The sequence below is a fragment of the Dicentrarchus labrax genome, unplaced genomic scaffold, assembly GCF_905237075.1.
Source record: "Dicentrarchus labrax unplaced genomic scaffold, dlabrax2021, whole genome shotgun sequence".
Taxonomy (NCBI): domain Eukaryota; kingdom Metazoa; phylum Chordata; class Actinopteri; family Moronidae; genus Dicentrarchus; species Dicentrarchus labrax.
Window position 1 is genome coordinate 3724128 of NW_026136723.1, and position 20886 is coordinate 3745013.

General features: G+C 41.4%; 6 protein-coding genes and 1 long non-coding RNA gene across 10 annotated transcripts in view; 4 read left to right on the forward strand and 3 right to left on the reverse strand.

The window, feature by feature from the left end:
* LOC127357960 (zinc finger protein 260-like) overlaps positions 1-332 on the forward strand; it is a 64169-nt gene extending 63837 nt beyond the window's left edge. Inside the window, exon 2 of the mRNA XM_051390611.1 lies at positions 228-332. The gene's annotated coding sequence lies outside the window, so the exon portion shown is untranslated. The remainder of the gene's footprint in view (positions 1-227) is intronic.
* Positions 1-16340, reverse strand: part of LOC127357998 (oocyte zinc finger protein XlCOF22-like) — a 32950-nt gene extending 16610 nt beyond the window's left edge. For both annotated transcript variants that reach the window (XR_007882333.1, XM_051390753.1), the window contains exon 1: positions 15841-16340. Coding sequence is in view for 1 of the 2 variants with exons in the window: in XM_051390753.1 (XP_051246713.1) it covers positions 15841-16033 (193 nt within the window). In the remaining variant the exon portion in view is untranslated. The remainder of the gene's footprint in view (positions 1-15840) is intronic.
* Positions 1-20886, forward strand: part of LOC127358010 (gastrula zinc finger protein XlCGF57.1-like) — a 91576-nt gene that overhangs the window by 51771 nt on the left and 18919 nt on the right. The window lies entirely within an intron of this gene.
* Positions 1-20886, reverse strand: part of LOC127358022 (zinc finger protein 391-like) — a 70293-nt gene that overhangs the window by 22658 nt on the left and 26749 nt on the right. The window lies entirely within an intron of this gene.
* The window catches only part of LOC127357971 (zinc finger protein 665-like), a 145085-nt gene that overhangs the window by 3513 nt on the left and 120686 nt on the right, over positions 1-20886 (forward strand).
* Positions 8287-15806, reverse strand: LOC127358045 (zinc finger protein 226-like). The gene is made up of 2 exons (XM_051390925.1): positions 15629-15806; positions 8287-10524 (listed from the first exon to the last, which is right to left on the reverse strand). The coding sequence occupies exons 1-2, from the start codon at positions 15666-15668 to the stop codon at positions 9401-9403; spliced, it is 1164 nt and encodes a 387-aa protein (XP_051246885.1). The 5' UTR covers positions 15669-15806; the 3' UTR covers positions 8287-9400.
* On the forward strand, positions 18166-19528 carry LOC127358147 (uncharacterized). The gene is made up of 3 exons (XR_007882377.1): positions 18166-18263; positions 18373-18438; positions 19405-19528. It is a non-coding gene; the product is annotated as an uncharacterized LOC127358147 (long non-coding RNA).

Sequence of the window (20886 nt, forward strand, 5' to 3'; positions counted from 1 at the left end):
TGAAAAGTGTCCTGAGATAACTTCTGTTATGAATTGGTGCTATACAAATAAAACTGAATTTAATTGAATAGTTGATCATTTAAATCTGTGTTGTTAATGGCTAATCCAGCAAATTATTACTCGAAAAAACAATCACATAAACATTTAATATCATCAGTTCAGGCTTGTTATTAAGCGAACTTGTGGTTTTCCGTAATGTCTGTCTTTGTGTTTACTGTGTCCTGCAGACGTCCAGCAGCTGTCGGTGATTAAAGAAGAGGTTCCCCCTGAGCAGCAGCAGGAGTGGAGACCCAGTCTGGACCAGGAGGACCCAGAGCCCCCACACATTAAAGAGGAACAGGAGGAAGTCAGGACCAGTCAGGAGGGAGAGCAGCTTCAAGGGTTCACATTCGCTGCTGTCCCTGTGAAGAGTGAAGATGATGATGATGATGATGAAGAGAAACCTCAGTCCTCACAGCTTCATCAAAGACAAACTAAACAGATGGAAACAGATGATGGAGAGGACTGTGGAGGACCAGAACCAGAACCAGGCAGGAACTCAGATCCAGATACACATTTAACACCTGATACTGTTAACAAGGCTTCAGACTTTTCTGAACCTGAACCTGAGACTGATGACTGTGATAAAGACTGGAAGGACCCTGACAGAAAATCTTTTCACTGCTCTGTGTGTGGTAAAGCATTTAAACATCGGGGAAATCTGAATATACACATGAGAACTCACACAGGAGAGAAACCATTCAGTTGCTCTTTGTGTAGTAAAAGGTTTACTCAAAAATCCGGTCTTGACTACCACTTGAAAACTCACACAGGAGAGAGACCATTTAGCTGCTCAATTTGTGGTAAAACATATAGACACAAAGGAGCTCTAACGTACCACATGGCGACCCACACAGGGGTGAAACCATTCAGCTGCAAAGTCTGCGGCAAAAGATTCAGGGGGACTTCACAGCTTAAAATCCATAGGTGCGTTGGTGAGTCAGCGCAGCCTCACAGAAGCCAACGTGGCAAACGCAAGAAACCACTGAGCTGCTCTGAATGTAATGCAACATTTCCTAACAATTATGTTCTGATGACCCACATTAGAATGCATAAAGGCAAGAAACTGTTTACTTGCACAATTTGTGGTAAAAAACGGCACTTTAGTTCCCATTTAGAGATACACATGAGAACCCACACAGGAGAGAAACCATACAGTTGCTCTGTTTGTGGTAAAAGATTTTCACAAAGAGGAATTATGACACAGCACATGGCAGTCCACTCAGGGGTGAAACCATTCAGCTGCAGTGACTGTGGGAGACGATTCTTTTGGCAGTTTCAGATCAAAAAACACAAGTGTCTTGGTAAGTCTTCGTGGCAAAGACAAACTGGCTTTAATGGAAAGGACTGTGGAGCATCCGAACGTGTCAGGAACTTGAATCCAGATAGACATTTATCACCAGGTGCTGAGAAAGAGATCAAGTTGTCTTTTGAAACTGATGACAGTGTTGACATGGAGTTTTGGAAAGAGACCAGGAAACATCAGTCAGGTTTCACTTATCGGAGAAATAAAAAAAAACCTGTAAATGATGGATGTAACCCCGGCAAGAAACCATTTAGCTGTTCTGATGACATGGCTAAAGTGGAACTAAAGACAAATGACCGTATTAACATAGATTTTTGCAGACAGATCAGGCAACTTCAGACAGGTCCAAACCATCTGAAAAATGAGGGAGTCTCTATAAGTGATCCATCATTTAACACTGACAAGAAACCATTCAGCTCCTTCACTTGTGATAGAAGATCTGAAGACGGTCACACACTGCAAAGACACAAGAAATGTCATACGGGAGAGAAAAAATTCAGTTGCTTATTTTGTGAGAAAGAATTTGTGACAGGAGGACACCTGACAAGACACATATCTGTCCACATAGGAGAGAAAATACTCAGTTGCATTGTTTGTGAGAAAGCATTCACTTTGGAGTCAGAGCTCATAAGCCATGAATGTGTTCATCAAAGCCAAACTGTGGAACAAATGACTGCCAACAAGTCATTCAGCTGCTCTCAGTGTGGTAAAGAATTTGGTCGTAAGCACCATCTGCAGGTACACATGAGAAGTCATGCAGGAGAGAAACAATTTAGTTGCTCAGTTTGTGGTAAAACATTTGCAAAGCGTGAAAATTTAAGTTTTCACATGACGTGTCACACAGGGGAAAAGCCTTTGCACTGTTCAGTTTGTAACACAGGTTTTATTGACAGTGAGTCTTTAATTAAACACATGAGAATCCATACGAGACAAACACAGTTTAGTTGCTCAATTTGTGGTAAAGAATTCGCTTGGAGAAGATATCTGACAAAACATATGGAGGTTCACGCAAAGCAGAAAATCTACAGCTGTAGTGTTTGTGACAGAGGATTCGCTCACATTTATCAGCTCAATTACCATCAGTGTGCTGGTCGTCAGTCGTGTGAGATAAACAGAGAGTCAGAGCCTCTAGCCGGCAGCTCACGTGGACAGATGGACACAGATGATGGAGAGGACTGTGGAGGACTAGAACCAGCCCAGACATCAGATCCAGATACACATTTAACACCTGATACTTATGACAAAGACTCTTATGAATCTGAGACTGAAGTCAGTGATGATGATTGGAAGGAGGGTGGAGAAGTCTCTCACAATGATACAACATGTAATACTGCTAAGTCCGGTGAAACTTTGTACAACAATCCCCTTCTGAAGATCCGCTTAAGAAATCATACAGGAGAGAAATCATTCAGTTGCTTAATATGTGAGGAAAACTTTACAGAAAGAGGAAGTCTGAGTGAACATATGGCGGTCCACAGGGGGGTAAAGCAGGAGGACCCAGAGCCCCCACACATTAAAGAGGAACAGGAGGAAGTCGGGATCAGTCAGGAGGGAGAGCAGCTTCAAGGGTTCACATTCACTCCTGTCCCTGTGAAGAGTGAAGATGATGATGATGATGAAGAGAAACCTCCATCCTCACAGCTTCATCAAAGACAAACTGAACAGATGGAAACAGAAGCTGATGGAGACACTGACAACAGTGTTGACAGTGACTTTTGGAAGGAGACCCGAGAACGTCCGTCAGGTTTAAACTCTCTGAATAATGATGAAATCTCTGAAAGTGTTACAGGATGCGATCCTGGCAATCAAGTGTTGAGCTGTTCGGATGATAAAGCTTCAGAGTCTCTTGAACCTGAGAGTGATAACAGTACTGACAGTGACTTTTGGAAAGACGACAGGAAACCGCAGGAAAGTAGCAGGAAACCACATGGCTGCTCTGAGTGTGGTAGAAGATTTCGCCACGTTCACCATTTGAAGATCCACATGAAGTTTCATGCAGGAAAGAGAGCCACGTTCTTTTGTTCAGTCTGTGGTCTAGAATGTCTTTACAAGTCCCATCTGAAGATACATATGAGAACTCACACAGGAGAGAAACCATTCGGTTGCCCAGTTTGTGGTAAAAAATATGCACATAAGGCAAGTATGCAATCTCACATGGTCATCCACACTGTGGAAAAGCAATACACCTGCAATGCCTGCGACAAAGGCTTTGCTTGGTATACAGAGCTTAAATACCATCAGTGTGTCGGTGAGGCCTCAAATGAAACGCCATAGTGGGCCATCACACCGAGATGTGTCACTAGAAAAACTAAGGCTGTAAGAAAACATTGGAATATTTTATTTTGTGATATTGTACCAAATCTCTAAACTTCTGTAACTGTACACTGAGGCTGTGATGTTACATCTCACTGTTCTGGTATTAAAAAAGTAAAGTTTTTCACTCAGATTTCCTGCATATGAAGGTGTGTTCTTTATACTATGACAGTTTTCCTAAAATTTTATTTTTTAAAAATGTAATTGCAATACATCACAACACATTGAATCATGGATACGTATTGTCAGATTCTTGCCAATACACAGCGCTAAGAGAAACCACGGTCTTCCTGTGGTATGTGTGCACTCATTTCTTGAACCATATGTCACGTTTTTCTAGCGATCTCTAGCAGGCCTCACTACTTTAAAACTTCCTTTCTGTTTTAATGCTGTTTACTATGCCAGTAAATAGGTTAGCAAGCTACCTGTAGTGGGGTTAAAATAACCTCAGCCATCCTCCTCTTTGAAATGGAGCTGCACTTTACTCATCAAGAGCTTGACCTCTGCTTCAACACCTTTATCATGTTCATTATATTTGATCGCCTGGTTGTGCATGTTGCCTCACTCCACAGGCGCACCCGCTGTTTTTCCCAATGGTGGTAGTTGTCTTCAGCCCCATAATGGAGAGAAACAAAAGAGAAATCTGAAACGCACTTCACACACTGAAGAAATGATTGATGTTGTTCTTGACAGCAGTGGCAGGAAGTTAAGCTGAAGAGTTTTAACCTTATTGAATTATCTGCCAACTATTATTGTGAAATGTCCCAAAGATCCAAAACCCAAACAGATTCAGATTAATGTCAAAATAATCATTTTTGTTTTAATGACTGAAGCTATAAGTTGATTATCAAAATAGTTGCAGGTAATTTTTTATTTGAAGAGATGCTTTCCCTTTGCAGAAATAAAATCTTATTCACCCGATCCTGTCTACTTCTCATCAGTGCATTTTATTTTCAATGTTATGTGAAGTATTTATTGCTGTGATTTATACGTTGACAACGTGGACCGGGTGCTTCTTCTGCAGATTATAATATTAATTATAATAAGACTAAAACTTCCAACCTTTCATTGTTAAAGCCCTTCTGTGTCTAACCACTATCATACCACATCATCTAGACGAATTATCTATTTAAAACTGTTCATAATATAATATAATGGACTCTGGAAAAGTTCATAAATTTTTGTAAAAGTAAACAAGTTAGAATTGTGTAGGATTTTGTGTTTAGTGTTTAGTCTTTATATTATAATTTTTTTATAAAATGTTATTAAACATTTGTGTGAAATTTTGTCATGATTACTGCATCATTATTGAAGTATAATGAAAATGCTTCACCCATAGCCTGGAAATATTGAGCAATATGTTTTTACAGTAGCTCAAATATAAGAAAATATGGAATCTGGAGGCATAAATATGGGACTTTTATTCTTAAATTTCTCCACATTGGTGCAGTAAAAATGCTTGATATTAAGTATACTTGTAGTCTTAGATGTGCAGAAGTCAAATATACCATCCATAGCCAGGAATTATTGAGCAATATGTTTTTACAGTAGCTCAAATATATGAAAATACCACTTGGAGGTACAAATATGGACTTTTATTGTTGAATTTCTCCAAATTGGTGGAGTAAAAATGCTTGATATTAAGTATGCTTGTAGTCTCATATGTGTAAAAGTCAGTAGCCAGGAAACACTGAGCAATATGTTTTTACAGTACCTCAAATATGGTCAAATATGCTCTCTGGAGGCATAAATATGAGGCTTTTATTTTGGCATTTCTCCACACTGGTGCAGTAAAGATACTTGATATAAAGTGTTTTTTATTCATTATGGGCGCATGAAACACTTTAATGTAACATATTTTAATTATAGCTTACTGTTCTAAATACCTTTATTTTGAAAACCGGAAGTAAATACGCTGTTTCTCCGCATTTACCATAATGCTGAGAATACTTGTACACTCTAAATTTAAGTGCGGCTGATTTGACCACGGAGATCGGACTCACGGCTGGATTGACCGCAGTCTACTAGTCTACTGTTTCTTCTACACAGCACCGTCCTGTAAATGACAACATCCGGTCTCAGAATATGAAACAACAGGCCTTTTTTCCGTTTCTGTTTTCTAGTGATTTTATTTTTTTGTTATATGAAATAGAAAATGAAAATCGAATCATTTTTTAAATTTCACTCATCCCTTTCTGACCATGAAAAAGAAAAACGCCTTGTATTTCAATTTTAATTTTTGTATTTTAAAACGAAAATCAAATAACCACTCGTTTTCTGTTTTTAATCCCCGTTTCTGAAAGGAAAATCCAATGACCAAAACATACACGGACCGATTAGCGCTCTGAACGCTGGAGCTCATAGGATTTGTATCGGCACTGAATCATCTGAAGTACCGGGAGCTTCAGGGACTGGAGGTGTTTGCATTTTCTCTCTACCATCACAACGCGCTGCTAAACTGTTGCAAGGAGGATGCTAGTGAGAGGTCATGTGATCACGTAGGCCCACTAGTCATGTGACTGAATCCTGCCATGCTGTAGAGAGTGTTGCTGCACCGTGTATTAATGGATGGGAGGAGTTTCCACGTGCATTTAAATGTTTTTGACAAAGTAATTTAAATACTCGATAATGGAAATTTGCACATCGTCAAAACAACAATGACGATATTATTTGGCCACCTCTAATTGAATGTTAAACTTTTACTCAATATAATTAGCTGAAATGTGAGTTCTTGTTTTTGTTAACTTCTAGCATTTAGTTTCAGCTCCAGATTTTGTCCTTTAAGGACCTTTGTGGTCTAACAATGAAGCAATAGAAATGTTTGATTTAAATGTAGATTCATTGAGTTGTGTAATTTACTTTCAGTGTATGAACAGACTGGATTTACAGTGTTGGTTGTTCAAGAAGCTCTTTCAGGGGCAGCCTTTAGCTTCTGGGGGCCGGTTTCAAGAACTAATGTGGGGCCTATGATAGCACTAGCTGACATAAAAACAGCTTAAACAATTCCCTCAAATTAAATTAAACATGAGCAAAGCCATATTTTGTTTGGGAATGAAATGTGTCTAAAACTGCTGGTTGTTAAATACATTATGTGCTCAACATAAAAAGAATCCAAACAATTATTTTTTTGCTTTGGAATGAGAAGCCTCACCCTTCTCAGCAACTTAACAGTAATATTATTAACTTTATTTCTGCTAAAATATGTTAAGACTCCCCGTTGATTTAGTTTGAGGTATTTCTGTGTACCACTTCACCGTGAACCATCAAAGTGAGAGCTGACAGACGCCGGTTGTCCTCAGACTGGTAAGTAAGTAAGGAAGTAAAGCTTTATTTATATAGCACCTTTTTGACACAGAGATCCAAAGTGCTTTACAAACAACAAATAAACATAAGGGTATCACCAAACCCAATCAAACAAACATGGAGCATATAAATACAAAGATAAGGAAGATAAAACAAGAGGGAAGGATAAATCTATAAAAAGGTCTGTAGAGGATTAAAACAGTCCACAGATTGAGTGAATCTGAGTGATTGGGGAAGACTATTCCACAATGTTGGGGCTAAAACTGCAAAGATTTTAATTAATTAATTGTTCAAGATCACTGGAGGACAGGAAACTTTAGATTTTTGCTATATTTTGTAGCTGCAGGAAACAGGACTGGACAAGTTTTGTAACATGAAGGTCAAAGGTCATATACTGGTCAAAAGTGATACCCAGATTTTTAGCAGTGGGTTTGATATTAGTGCGTAATGGTCCAAGTTAGCACACTAGCGCCAACTAGTGTTGTTGAAGCAGTGTCCAGTTTGCCAGATTTAAATGAAACAACCACAGCTCGCCTGTCAGCCTATATATTTTTGGCAAAAGTTAGTCTTCTGTCCCAACCATTACCAGGGAAACTGTAGAAATATGTCGCTGATTTCAAGCTAACACTGAACACAGTGAATGCTTCCTCCTCATGAAATTTAAGATTAAAAAAACGTGTTATATTATTTTATAAGGAATACGGTGTACACCCTGTGGTTCTCACAGTCAGTGAATATGAACTATAATCAGCCAATCAGTGAAAAAGGGAAGACCATACTAATCTGACATGCTGTTTGATTGGTTAGCCTTTCTCACCATTAGTTATTTATTATTTATGTATTTATATATTTGATTGTATGTTAACAGAAGCAGAGTTGTTCTATCAGCCAATAAACAGGCTGTTTATTTCTCCCGCTGTTACTGTGACATTCCTGAGGGTGGCAGCAGAGGACCATTTATTAATGAAATACTCCCCACTACGAATGCTGACAGTTATACAGCATGTGTAAGGGCAACACACAATGTTTGTATAATGCGCTGATCTATTGATCAGCTGTTGTCCTGGAAGACATTATGTTCATTAAAGCTGCAGTAGGTAACTTTGATTCGCGGGTCTGATTGGTTGTTTTCATTCAGCTGTGGTGGATTAAAAAGGAGTCGGAGGAGGAACCTGGTTTTTCCACAGATTACCTGTTTCATGTACTTCTGTCAGGATACAGTGAAAGTTTCAGTAAATAATTAATTTTTATAAAAGCTTTCTACTGCAGCACTGTACTGAACAGATAATGAGAGAAACATATCTAAGAAGTTACGTGAAGAAGAATTTTGGATTCATTCATTTAATGTTATTTGTAAAATGCACCTGAACGAAACCTCTCAACAGTGAACTGCACTCAAACGAGGCAGTGAAAGTCCTGAGAATGGACCGAACAAATCAACACAGTTTACAGTCAGGTCACGAACAATGACTGGAAACAGTGTCCTAACGATGCTCCAACTTACATAAAAACAATAAAACTCAGGATACAAAATAATACGCTGACGGGTTGAGGATTAAATATATACAGGAAATTACAAATATGAACAGAGAGAGATGCATTAAGAATTAATTCATTATTATAAACTACACCGTAAAAATGTTAGAATTAAAAGTCTAAAAGTACAAAACATCAAACATTAAATGTATTATATTGGGTAAGCGACTACACCGCTAGATGCCACTGAATTCTGTACACTGGACCTTTAAATGTTGCAGATGGATTTTTACTGTGTAATTTACAGTAATCTATAATACACCATTTATCTGAAGGTATTAATATAGTGGAATGGAAATTACAATGTTTATAATTACAATGTTTCCCTCTGACAGATGGTGGAGAAGAAGTATTTAAAGTACCTCTAAATTGTATTTATAAATATACTTAATACATCTAATGGAAGAAAATGATTCCTGCTTATTAAACATAAAGCTAACAGAGAAGCTAACGTGGCTTTTTAAATCAAAAATCGGCTCCTCGGTTCTGCTGATGTTGAGCAGCAGGATCTGCAGGATGGTTGACCGTCCTGTTTTCGGTACATATCCATGTTTCTGATATTGAGTCTCTGCTGTGGATACTGATGCTGGTGGATCCTCTGGAGGCTGAGTACACAGCTGACTCTTTGCTAAGTAGCATCTACCAGACATGCAGCCACAGCTGGAATCTCATTCTACAAAAAATATTAAAAATACCGGGTAATACCAGAAATACTGGGTGTAAACAGAATATTTGATATTTTGATTTAAAATCTGAATGTCAACCTTGTGAATGAACCTTTGAACCATTCGGTGCAGCCCTAGCATGGTCCATAAAAGCATTACTCTAAAGTTATGTCCTTATGTGGATTTTCCTGTAAGTTTCTACTAAATTAAAGACTTGTGGATCAACAGCTGGATGACATCACAAGAACTGTCCATGGATTGGCCAGTTGGTCCATCCATGTGACTCAAGACTACCTGAATTCCTGGCTGGTTCAGGTCCTCCATAGTCAGCTTCTGTTTTTATCTGTTCAGTCAGTTTTTGATGAAGCTGTGAGGACTGAGGTTTCTCTTCATCTTCACTTTTCACAGGGACAGGAGTGATTATGAACTCGGTGATCTCAGCCTCCTGCAGTCCTTGAAGCTGCTCTCCCTCCTGTCTGGTCCAGAGTCCACGAAGCTGTGAGGACTTACCAACACACTTGTGTGTTTTCAGCTGACAACGCCAACTGAATCTTTTGTCACAAAGGCTGCAGCGGAATGGTTTCTCTCCTGTGTGCGTTCTCATGTGTGACTGTAAATGTTCACAACGTAAAAAACATTTATTACAAAATGGACAGCTGTAAGGTTTTACTCCTGTATGGCATTTCATGTGCTTATGCAGATAAGCCTTCTGGCCAAAGGTTTTACCACAAACCGAGCAACTGAATGGTTTCTCTGCTGTGTGAGTTTTCAAGTGGTAGTCCAGACCTGATTTTTGACTGAACTTTTTAAAACACAATGAGCAACTGAACGGTTTTTCCCCTGTGTGTGTTCTCATGTGTATCTGCATCTTTGAGTTTTTGTTAAATTGTTTCCCGCACACAACGCAAGGAAATGATTTCTCACAAGAACTATATCTGTAGTTTTTCATACAGTTTAAAACAAAAGGAGCTTCTCTGGTGGTTTTATCATCATTACAGACTCCAGTCTCAGGTTCAAACAGGTCTTCTGTCATCTCATCAGTATCAGGTTGTAAATGAGTATCTGGATCTGAGTTCCTGGTCGGAGCCGGTCGTCCTCCACAGTCCTCCTCATCAGCTTCTGTTTTTATCCGTTCTGTTTGTCTTCGATGAAGCTGTGAGGACTGAGGTTTCTCTTCACCTTCACTCTTCACAGGGGCAGGAGTGAATGTGAACTCTGTGATATCAGCTGCCTCCAGCCCTTGAAGCTGCTCTTCCTCCTGTTGCTTTTTGAAGACTGGGGGCTGAGTCTGAACCTCCTGGTCCAAAGCGGGTCTCTGATCAGGGGGAACCTCTTCTTTACTCGCCAACAGCTGCTGGACGTCTGCAGGAAACCATGACACACAAACAAACAAACAAACAAACAAACAAACATTACATTTAATTGGGTACTTTATTCTCTCTGTGTAAGAACAAAAAATAAGTCCTGTTACTACTTTAGTGTTTGTATTCTGTAATATTCCCCAGTAAACATGTCAGGTTGATCAGCACAGACACCAGAGCCTAAAGAGAGCAAACCTAAACAAAGAGGAAAAAGAGGTACTGAACTAACCCTAATGTGCAACACTCTGGTTAATGTGCAGCACTCTGGTTAATGTGCAGCACTCTGGTTAATGTGCAGCACTCTGGTTAATGTGCAATACTTTGGTTAATGTTGCTAACTAATGTTGTTAACTAATCCTTTTTGATAATAATTTTATAAGGATAATAAGAATTCAGCTCTCAATTACATTATCATTACTCATTATTATTTATTTCTTAAACTGATATACCGTAGCATACATATATTTCTTTTCTTTTTTTCATAATTTCTGATGTTAAACTGAAATTCTTGTACTTGGCCCCAAAAACCTTAGACACTCACTGTCTAAAGATATAGTTACTCTAGATGGCATTACCTTGGCCTCTAGCACCACTGTCAGGAATCTTGGAGTTATCTTTGATCAGGATTTGTCATTTAACTCCCACATAAAGCAGACCTCTAGGACTGCCTTCTTTCATTTATGTAATATTACAAAAATTAGACACATCCTATCACAGACAGATGCAGAAAAACTAATCCATGCATTTGTTACTTTAAGGCTGGATTACTGCAACTCTTTACTATCAGGTTGCCCCAATAAGTCCATTAAAACGCTCCAATTAATTCAGAACGCTGCAGCACGAGTACTGACAGGAACTAGAAAAAGAGATCACATCTCTCCTGTACTAGCTTCTCTGCATTGGCTCCCTGTAAAATGTAGAATAGAATTTAAAATCCTCCTCCTCACCTATAAAGCTCTTCATGGTCAGGCCCCTTCATATCTTAAAGAGCTCATAGTACCCTATTACCCCTCTAGAACATTACGTTCTCTGAATGCTGGGCTACTTGTGGTTCCTATAGTCTCTAAAAGTAGAACAGGAGCCAGAGCCTTCAGTTACCAAGCTCCTCTCCTGTGGAACCAGCTTCCAGTTGTGGTTCGGGAGGCAGACACCCTCTCCACATTCAAGAGTAGGCTTAAGACATTCCTCTTTGATAAAGCTTATAGTTAGGGCTGGATCAGGTGAGTCCTGAACCATCCCTTAGTTATGCTGCTATAGGCCTAGACTATCGGGGGATTTCCCATGATGCACTGAGCTACTCTCTTCCTCTCTCTTTCTGCACTCATTCATGTTCCATTAATGCATGTTACTAACTTCACTTCTTCCCCGGAGTTCTTGTGCTTTCTCGTCTAGCAGGTTCTTATCGATCCTGGTGGAGCCTCCTGCCATGGTCCTGCTAGATTGCCATTGCCAATATCACTGATATTATTGTTATTATTATTATAAGTATTACTATAGCTACAGTTACTGTTGTTGCTGTTGTCACTGCTCATTGTCCCCCATCGTTGCTGTTGTCATCATCTTCTTCATGTTCATCATCATCAGGCACTACTATTAGTGTAGTTGTTGCTACTGTTGTTGCTGTCCACCTGTCTGTCTGTCTCTCTCTGTCTCTCTCTCTCTCTCTCAGCCACCTAGAGCCGAAGGATCTGTCCTAGGTTTCTGCCTTTTAACAGGCAGTGTTTCCTTGCCCTTGTCGCCAAGTGCTTGCTCATGGTGGTACTGTTGGGTCTCTGTAAATAATGTTATAAAGAGTTCGGTCTAGACCTGCTCTATTTGAAAAGTGTCCTGAGATAACTTCTGTTATAAATTGGTGCTATACAAATAAAATTTAATTGTATCTAAATATTATCGAAATTACAAATATACAAATCGCAGTAGCTTCAATTTAACACTAGAACTACCAAGGCAGTCATTTTGACCGTTTTTAAATTTTACAGTGTAATAACTTTGTTAAAATAAAATAAATGTGGCTGTAGGACTTTGACTTTTCCTAAATATGTGTATATTTTATTCTGACACTGTTATTTTATTAAAATCACAAAACATAAAACAGTTCTGACTATTTCTACCTAGAATGGCCATGGCGGTCATTTTTGACCGCATGCATTATAGATATCATATTAAAGTCCGCAACATTTCCCGCCATTGGTAATGAGTGTCCCCGTTGCATAGCAACGATCTGTTTTTTCTGTCCTTTTTTGTTTACACTATTCCAACGCTATAAGTTATACATTTGAGTTAACAAAATCTCATCAAAAAGAAGAATGACAGCCACAGAGGCTTTAGCCATGCTTCAGAGGCTTGACGATGAGGAGTCTGATGGAGGATAGGGACAGCGATGTCTCTTGGTCCCTGGACAGTTCATCCAGCTCTGAGAGTGATTCAGATAATTAATTGATTCCACCGTTGAAAAAAGAGCCAGCTGGACATCTCCGATCCTGGAACTGACCTTGTTCCATCGGATAATATTCCAAGTATGTTTCTCTTGATACTTTGCAAGGCAGACTAGCCAGGCTATTATTGATAATAGTTGTACTTAAAAGTAAAGTTATCCCTCTCTAACCATCGAAGGTAGGCTATACCGATCAGATCTGCTATCGAAAATGGTTGTTATATTATTTTTCCCCTCACGAACCCACCGCTGTTACCGACCCACCTTTCCTGACGACCGTTCCATTTATTCACATTTTTATGTCAGGCACACACCTTTTCATTATTATTATTCTATTGCTATTATTAGTATTATACTATATTGTCAGGCCGTAGAAGTAGAAATCATATAGGCTAATATTAGTCCTAACAAGATTGTGATTTCACTAATAAAACTAATAACTAATAAAGTAATTAGTCTGTTCTTTTTTTTGGCAATAGTGCAAAATCCTGATCCATCAGATGTGCCTGCATTGCCAAGACAACTCAGTGCGCCACAAGATGAGGAAGCTGGCCCAATAAACCCACTTTCAGCCGAGAAGCGTGAAACGGCGAAAGACGGCACAGTGTGGACCTATATAGAGTTGGGTGAAGACAGAGGAAAGCGACAATGCCAAAATGTAAGAACAGAAGCAGCAGGCCCCACAGCGCACGCTGCCCTTACAGCCTTTTTGTGTTTGGTGGATGATGGCATGCTGAAACACATCAGGGACTGCACCGTGGCTGAGGCCCACCGAGTCAAGGAGGACAAAATATGGGACATGACAGTTGAAGAGCTAAAAGCCTAATTCTCTAGTCTAATTTACATTCGTGGCGCACAAGGTGGAAAAGGAATAGATTTGGCAAGCTTTTGGTCAGCCGAGTGGGGCTGCGCTTTTTTCAAGGAGACCATATCCCGAAACAGGTTTCAGGAAATCATGCGATTCCTGTGTTTCAACAGAAGGGAAACCCGACGCGCACGCCTGCGAGAAAACAAGTTTGCCCTTATGAGTGATGTTTGGGACAGATTTGTGGTGCTGAAAATGGTCTACCCATACCTGGGGAAGGGAATAAACGTCACCACCGACATTTTTTTTTTTTACTTCCTCTGAACTGGCCAAGGCACTTTAGGCCAAGAAAACCAGCTTGGTTGGCACGGTAAACAAGAGCAGACGAGAGGTCCCCCCTGGTGTAAAAGTGCAAAGGCCACTGTTCAGCACAGAGGTGCTGAAAAGTGGCGATTCAAAACTGACTGTGTATCAGTGCAAAAAAAAAGGAATGTCTGCATCCTCAGCACTGTCCACACAGCTGTTGGCATCACAAGTGGCCAGAGACGGTCACATACTACAACGAAACCAAGGTAGGAGTAGACGTTCTAGATCAAATGGCTAGAAAATACTCAGTGAAAGCACCCTCCCGTAGATGGCCAGTAGCTGTTTTCTATAACATCCTCGACCTGGCTGCAATCAACAGGCACATATTGTACAAGAAGTGCACGAATGAGCAAGTTTCGTGGAGGGACTTCATCACGCGACTGGCGAGCAAACTTCGCACTGACCACATGAGATCAAAAGCCACACAACTGGTGGTGCGAGAGTCAGCACCCGGGCAGGAGCAGCAGCAGATGGAGAGAAGAAGGCAGTGTCAAGTAAGGAGGAACTGCAAAAAAAATAAAACCAAGTAGACATGTGCCAAATGTCACAAAGTAGTGTGTGGGAGCTGCACACGAAAGGCAGTCTTTACCTGTGTGGACTGTGCGTAAGCGTCAGTGAATGATGCGGGGTGTTTGCGCCGTTCAAATGAGCCCACTTGGAGGAAAACGTGTTAATCTGATTTTGTTTGTTAATATTTTTTGTTCACTGAAACTAATCGTTCTAAGGCAGTTCGTTTTCTTGTTTAGCTAATGTTCATGATTTTTCTTAGCCTGTTTTTGTGTGTACTGTATTGTGCTGCAGTGTTTCCTCTAGGATTTTTTTTAGCAGTGGGGGCAGGCCTGTCCGAACACTGCCCGTGACTAGGTTGTGCGTCTGCCCCATTGCTGATACCGCGGCGGCAGAAATTTTACAGTGGCGGGCCGCCGCGCCAAAATCAACATAGAGGAAACACTGTGCTGCATACGTGTCCATGAAAGCTTTTACAATGTATTCAAATGTATATAGGTAATGTTTTTGTTTTTGTATCATAAGATTTGTTTTTATTGTACAAAGAAAATAAGAGAATATTTATCAATTAGGCTGGAAAATACATTTTCACATTAATTTGAATTAAAATGTTGTGTCCTGATCTTTATTTTTACCTATCGGAACATTATAGATTCATTTATTTTTAGATTTTGTATTGATTATTGAACTTATTTACAAACAGGGCTGTACTAAACGGTATAAAGCTTTGACGTTTCCTAACTTTTTTGCATGTCTATTCACATGGTGAGTGCTACAGAGAGGTAGCACCTGTCGGGGCAATCTTTCTTTTGTGCTTGTTTTAAGGGCGATGACGTCATAACATGAAGACAGGAATTAAAAGCTTTATTGGAAAGTCAGTATGGCCGCTTTGGTCGTTCTAGTGTTCAAAAAATAAAATCTGTGACAAAACATTTTTTGTTACTGATCCAAAAGAATTCACATAATAATGTTAATATTTATAGTGACACAAACCTGTGTGAACCCATGTGATGGTTACTGTACAGTCCTCCATCACAAAGCCATCAACTGTTATCCTCCAGAATGTGAGAAACAAACAAACAAACAAACAAACAACAGAGACATTTAACCCTGTCAGCTCTGTTACCGTAAAGCTACGAACAGCGCCGCCATGTGGTCAGCTCAGAGTGTGAACAGTGAGAGAAGAAGCAGTACAGTGAACCAACCTGCTCTGTGTAACCGAAGTTGAGGGTTGAAAACAGCGTCCAGTAGTTTCCGTTGTCGCTCGTTCTCCTCTTTTGAACGACAAAGTTCCTCCTCGTACTCTGCTATCGTTCTTTCAAACAGCCCAAATATCTCTTCAGCAGCCGCAGTTAGTCGCTGCTTCACCAACGCTCTCAGCATTTGGACTTTACACATTTTCACACAATCACACAAACTCCGTCAAAAACACTGTTTGCTCTCCATCAAACAGTCACTCTGACTAGCGCTGTGTTGCTAAGCTCCGCTCTGTTTACAGCTAGCATGCTAAGCTAACTTCTGTAGCTTTGTGGGTGACGTCAGAGCTTCCGGTGCAGCTCGGCTCTCTCGCGCTCTTACTAACTGCTCTTTGAATTATTATATTAATGAGATTATTAATGTTTAATTGCAGCAGCAGTAAAAACACTGACAACAATATTTACGTGAACAGCCAAAGAGCGAATCTACCTCCGCTGTAATACGGACCGTACGGGCCGCCGTACCAACGATCACTTCCGCTCCGGAGCCGGAAGTGGTCGTTGTTTTCCCGCTGGATGAAAACAGTGAAGTGGTTTGTAGAAAAGCGTCAGAGTTTAGTTTCCATCGCAAACTGCTGGATGTTGTTTTACCCGCTGAGATAAAGCTGCAGAGAGCAGGTTGGTTTCCTTTCTGCTGCTGTTTCCTCACACTCTATGCTAAGCTAACGTTAGCCTGTTAGCTGCTGTTAGCCTGTTAGCTGCTGTTAGCCTGTTAGCCGCTGTTAGCTCACTCAGCCTCGTTATAACCTTTATTATTATTATTATTATTGTGATTTACTTAAAGAGCAGCTTCTGAAACAGAATCGTTTTTATGAACTGACACCAATATATCTCATATTGATCAGTACCAATAACAGCAGGGAACAGCTGATCAATGAACTCAATCACTGCAGGAAGTTGGATCATTACACAATAAGAGAGGTTTATACACAATCTCCTGTCTGTCGCTGAGTAAACGGATTAATAAACTGTAAAGTATTATACATATATATGTAAATATTTTAGTTTTCTTAATAATTTTAGGAACTTTTTATTTAAATCTTCATCTGAATGATATTTTCTTTATTATTAACGATTACTTCATAGTCTGCTTGTTCAGTAAGGCGGGTCGTTGTTTAATCTCTGTGAATATTTCTCCTGTTCACGATCTTAAATGATAATAATAATAATAATTAAACATTAAGACCCTGAGGTTGGGAACCACGGGACTACGATGCCGACCAGAGAGCTGATTTCATTACAAACTCAGTAGTTAGACCAGGATCCGCCCCCCCCGCAGCCGTCTGTGTATAATCTGTATTATGATGTTTTTCCTTCAGACATGACTCCTCCGCAGAGGACTCCCTCCTGCCCTCTGTGCTGCAGCATGTATTCGGCGCTGTCGAGTCACCTCCGCAAATCTCACGGCGTGACCAACCTGCAGGAGAGGAGGCGGCTGCTGAACCGCGCCACGAAGCATGTTAACATCAGGGACGCAGCCTGTCCGGTCTCGGGGTGTACGTACAGAAGTACGAGACTGGACAAGCACCTGCCGGACAGCCGCCTTGAGCTGAGCCCGGGCGAGGTGGAGAGCCACATGGACGTGGCCAGGAGGGAAAGAACTGTGACTCTGCTGGCTGCCCTGAGTGCCACAAATCCATCCACATCCATGATAACCACTCTAGACCTGGAGGAGGAGGAGGAGGAGCCCATGTGCACTAACCCTGAGTGTGGGAAGCAGCTGGAAAGTTGGCGTGAGAAGAAAAAAAGCCTGAGACAGAAAAAGCGTAAGCTGGAGGAGGAGGTCTTCATCCTCCGGAGGAAGTACAAGCGCCTGGTGAGAAAGCAGCGCTGCCTGACGGCGGCCGCCGGGTCGGTGAGTGAGCGCCACACGATCCCGAGCTGAAGTTTAATCAATATATCAACAGTATCAGTCATTATTCTGTCTCTGTCTCACAGTCAGGACCCAATGCTGCTGCACCCACTGAGGAAGAGGAGGCAGACCAGAGCAGGCTGGAGGAGGAGGAGGGGGAAGAGGAGGAGGAGGAGGAGGAAGAGGAAGAGGAAGAGGAAGAAGAGAGGAAGGAGAGGGAGAAGAAGGAGGAGGAGGAGGAGGAGAGGGACAGGGAGGAGAGGGAGGAGGAGAGGAGGGAGGAGGAGGAGGACAGGGAGGAAGAGAGGGAGGAGGAGGAGAGGAAGGAGGATGGGGAGGAGGGTGAGGAGGAGAGGAAGGAGGAGGAGAGGGAGGGTGAGGAGGAGAGGGGAGGAGGAGGAGGAGAGGAAGAAGGAGGAGGAGGAGGAGGGTGGGTCCAGCAGGCAGGCTTTGACCAAAAAGGAAACGGGTCGTGGAGAAACTCCTGGAAGGAGAGATCTGATGCTCTCTTCCTCCACCGGTAAGAAAAGAAGACGAGTTTGTCCGTTATTGTCTCCGCGGTCCAACAGCAAGTCTCTTCCTCCTGTTGTGTGAATCTCAGACGGATATTTGTCCTTTCCATTTCGAAGATTTCTAACTATGACCATTGTACGGTGGCCCAGAGGACTGACTGCCTCCACATGTGGAAGAAGAAGGTTGTTTGAGAGGGTTACATCTTTCAGCTCAGTGGTTTTTCATTAGTGGAGCTTTACTGTCCGTCACAATCTGAATCCTGTTTGTTATCAGAACTACACAAAGTTACTGTTATTATACAGCATCGCTTCAGTAGGTCCGCCGGTAGCAACAGTCGAACCGTTTCACTTCCAAAGTGTGGTGACATAATGTAAAAACTAAACCCAGGATGAGACGTTAGCGCCTACCACCCCAATGTTGTTCTGTGGTTCCTCCGCTCCGCTGCCTCACTTTGGTTCAAGCTAACATTAGCAGTGAGTAGCAGATTAGTTGTGGTTGTAGAGTTAGCTTACTGAGAGGTCAACAGGGCGTGTCATAGGTCAGTCTGGTAGGGGAGCGCCCTCTGCTGGATTACAAAGGAAACTACTTCAAATGGTCTGTCGTGCTTATAGACAGGAACTTTTGAATTTGAAGTCATTAAACTTTATAACGAGTTTCAAATAAAACGTGGCAGCTTCAGTTGAACCTCCAGAGACAGCTCCTTCATCAGCAACTCTTTTCAGACTTAGTATTTCAGTGAGAGGACCACAGAATCATCCTCACTGCTCCATCTTGTACTGTGAAACCAGTAGAATAATAATTTAATGATTTTAATTGGATGTTGGATTAAAAATGTAGAAATATGGACTTTAACGGTGGGTGTAATGAAAGAACGAGCCACCTTTTTCCAACCAAATTCTCTCCACTTCTTTCAGCTTCTGGATGAATGTCCTCCACATTGAACACCAATCCTCCTCTGGAATTTCATCCTGCTTTAATAATATTTAATATAATATTTTGTCTAAATAACAGTTCAAAATCCAAATATATGGCAACATATCGCTCACTCTCACTGGAACCAAATGTGCGGATTATTAAATTTGTTGCAGATTAATTTTGGGTTCTTGTTGAAATGTCCTGATATAAATTATTACCTGTATGTGTTTCAGCTTTTCCCTCGAACGAGGAGAAACAGATTATCATTAAAGAGGAGCCGCAGGACTGGAGTCTAGACCAGGAAGACCAAGAAGATCAGCCCCCCTGGGTTAAAGAGGAACAGGAGGAAGTCGGGACCAGTCAGGAGGGACAGCAGCTTCAAGGGTTCACATTCACTCTCGTCTCTGTAAAGACTGAAGATGATGATGAAGAGAAACCTCAGCTTCATCAAATACAGTTTGAACAGATAAAGACAGAAGCTGATGGAGAGGACTGTGGAGGACCAGAACCAGCCAGGAAGGCTGACGAGGCTGAAGACTCTTCTGATCCTGAGACTGATGACAGTGATGACTGGAACCGGACCAGAGAGCCTCAGTCGGGTCTAAACTCTCTGAACAGAAGTCCCAGTGGGAGGCAGGACTCGGTCAGTACTGGTCTGGTTTGGTACAGCAGCAGTAAACCGTACAGCTGCTTCAAGTGCGGGAAAGAGTTTGTTCAGAAGAGGTCGATGCAGAGCCACATGCTTTCTCATGAAGAGAAGCCGTTAAGCTGTTCCATTTGTGAAAAACATTTCAGCTGCAGTTCAGAGCTCGCGAAGCACCGTAGGACTCACTCTGGAGAGAAACCCTTCAGCTGCTCCGTCTGTGGGAACAGCTTCTTCAGGAGGGAAAGCTTGAGTCGTCACATGAGAATCCACACGGAGAACAAAGTGTTCAGCTGCTCGGTCTGCGGTAAAGAGTTTGCTCTGGAAAGATATCTGACCCAGCACACGAGAACTCACACCGCGGAGACACCCTTCAGCTGCCAGTTCTGTGGTAAATGTTTTGCATTTGAGCGATATCTGACGCAGCATGTGGCAATCCACACGGGAGAAAAACGGTACAGCTGTAGCGTTTGTGGCAAAGGGTTCACTTGGCTGTCCCAGCTCAGAATCCATCAGTGTACCGGTGAGTCCTCGCAGGTCCATGAAAACCAGTGAAGACATGAGAAAACCCAGTGAGCACCGACTGGGATCTCAACCTTGATTTCTAGTCTTTTTTTCAACCAGATAAATGTATCAAAGAAGGGTGACAGATGACAAATTAGGTCTACACGAAGATGTCATTTTATTAGTTTGATGTAAAACTTCATAAATATTGAACTATAGCCTGTGTGTTGCCAACAGGAAGCTCTCAGGACGTCGTAACGGGAGACTTTCTTTACATTAATGTGAAATAGGAAATTGCAGACCGGCCAACCTTTATGCATTCTGACGTAAAAGTAAGATTTCTCGTTCTGAACTACACAAAAAGCCACTGAGTTCAATTAGCAGCAAATATCCCGCCCACAAGCAAAAGAAGAAAAACGTTTGACCAATCAAAGTGCTGGATTCCCCCGCAGGGGGGATTTAAAAGGATTAACAACCATATTGTCATTTCAAGAGACGGTCTTTAAACTCACTAGTGAAGGAAAACAACAGGCTGGGCTGATGTGGAAAGTTGAATGTTGTTCATAAC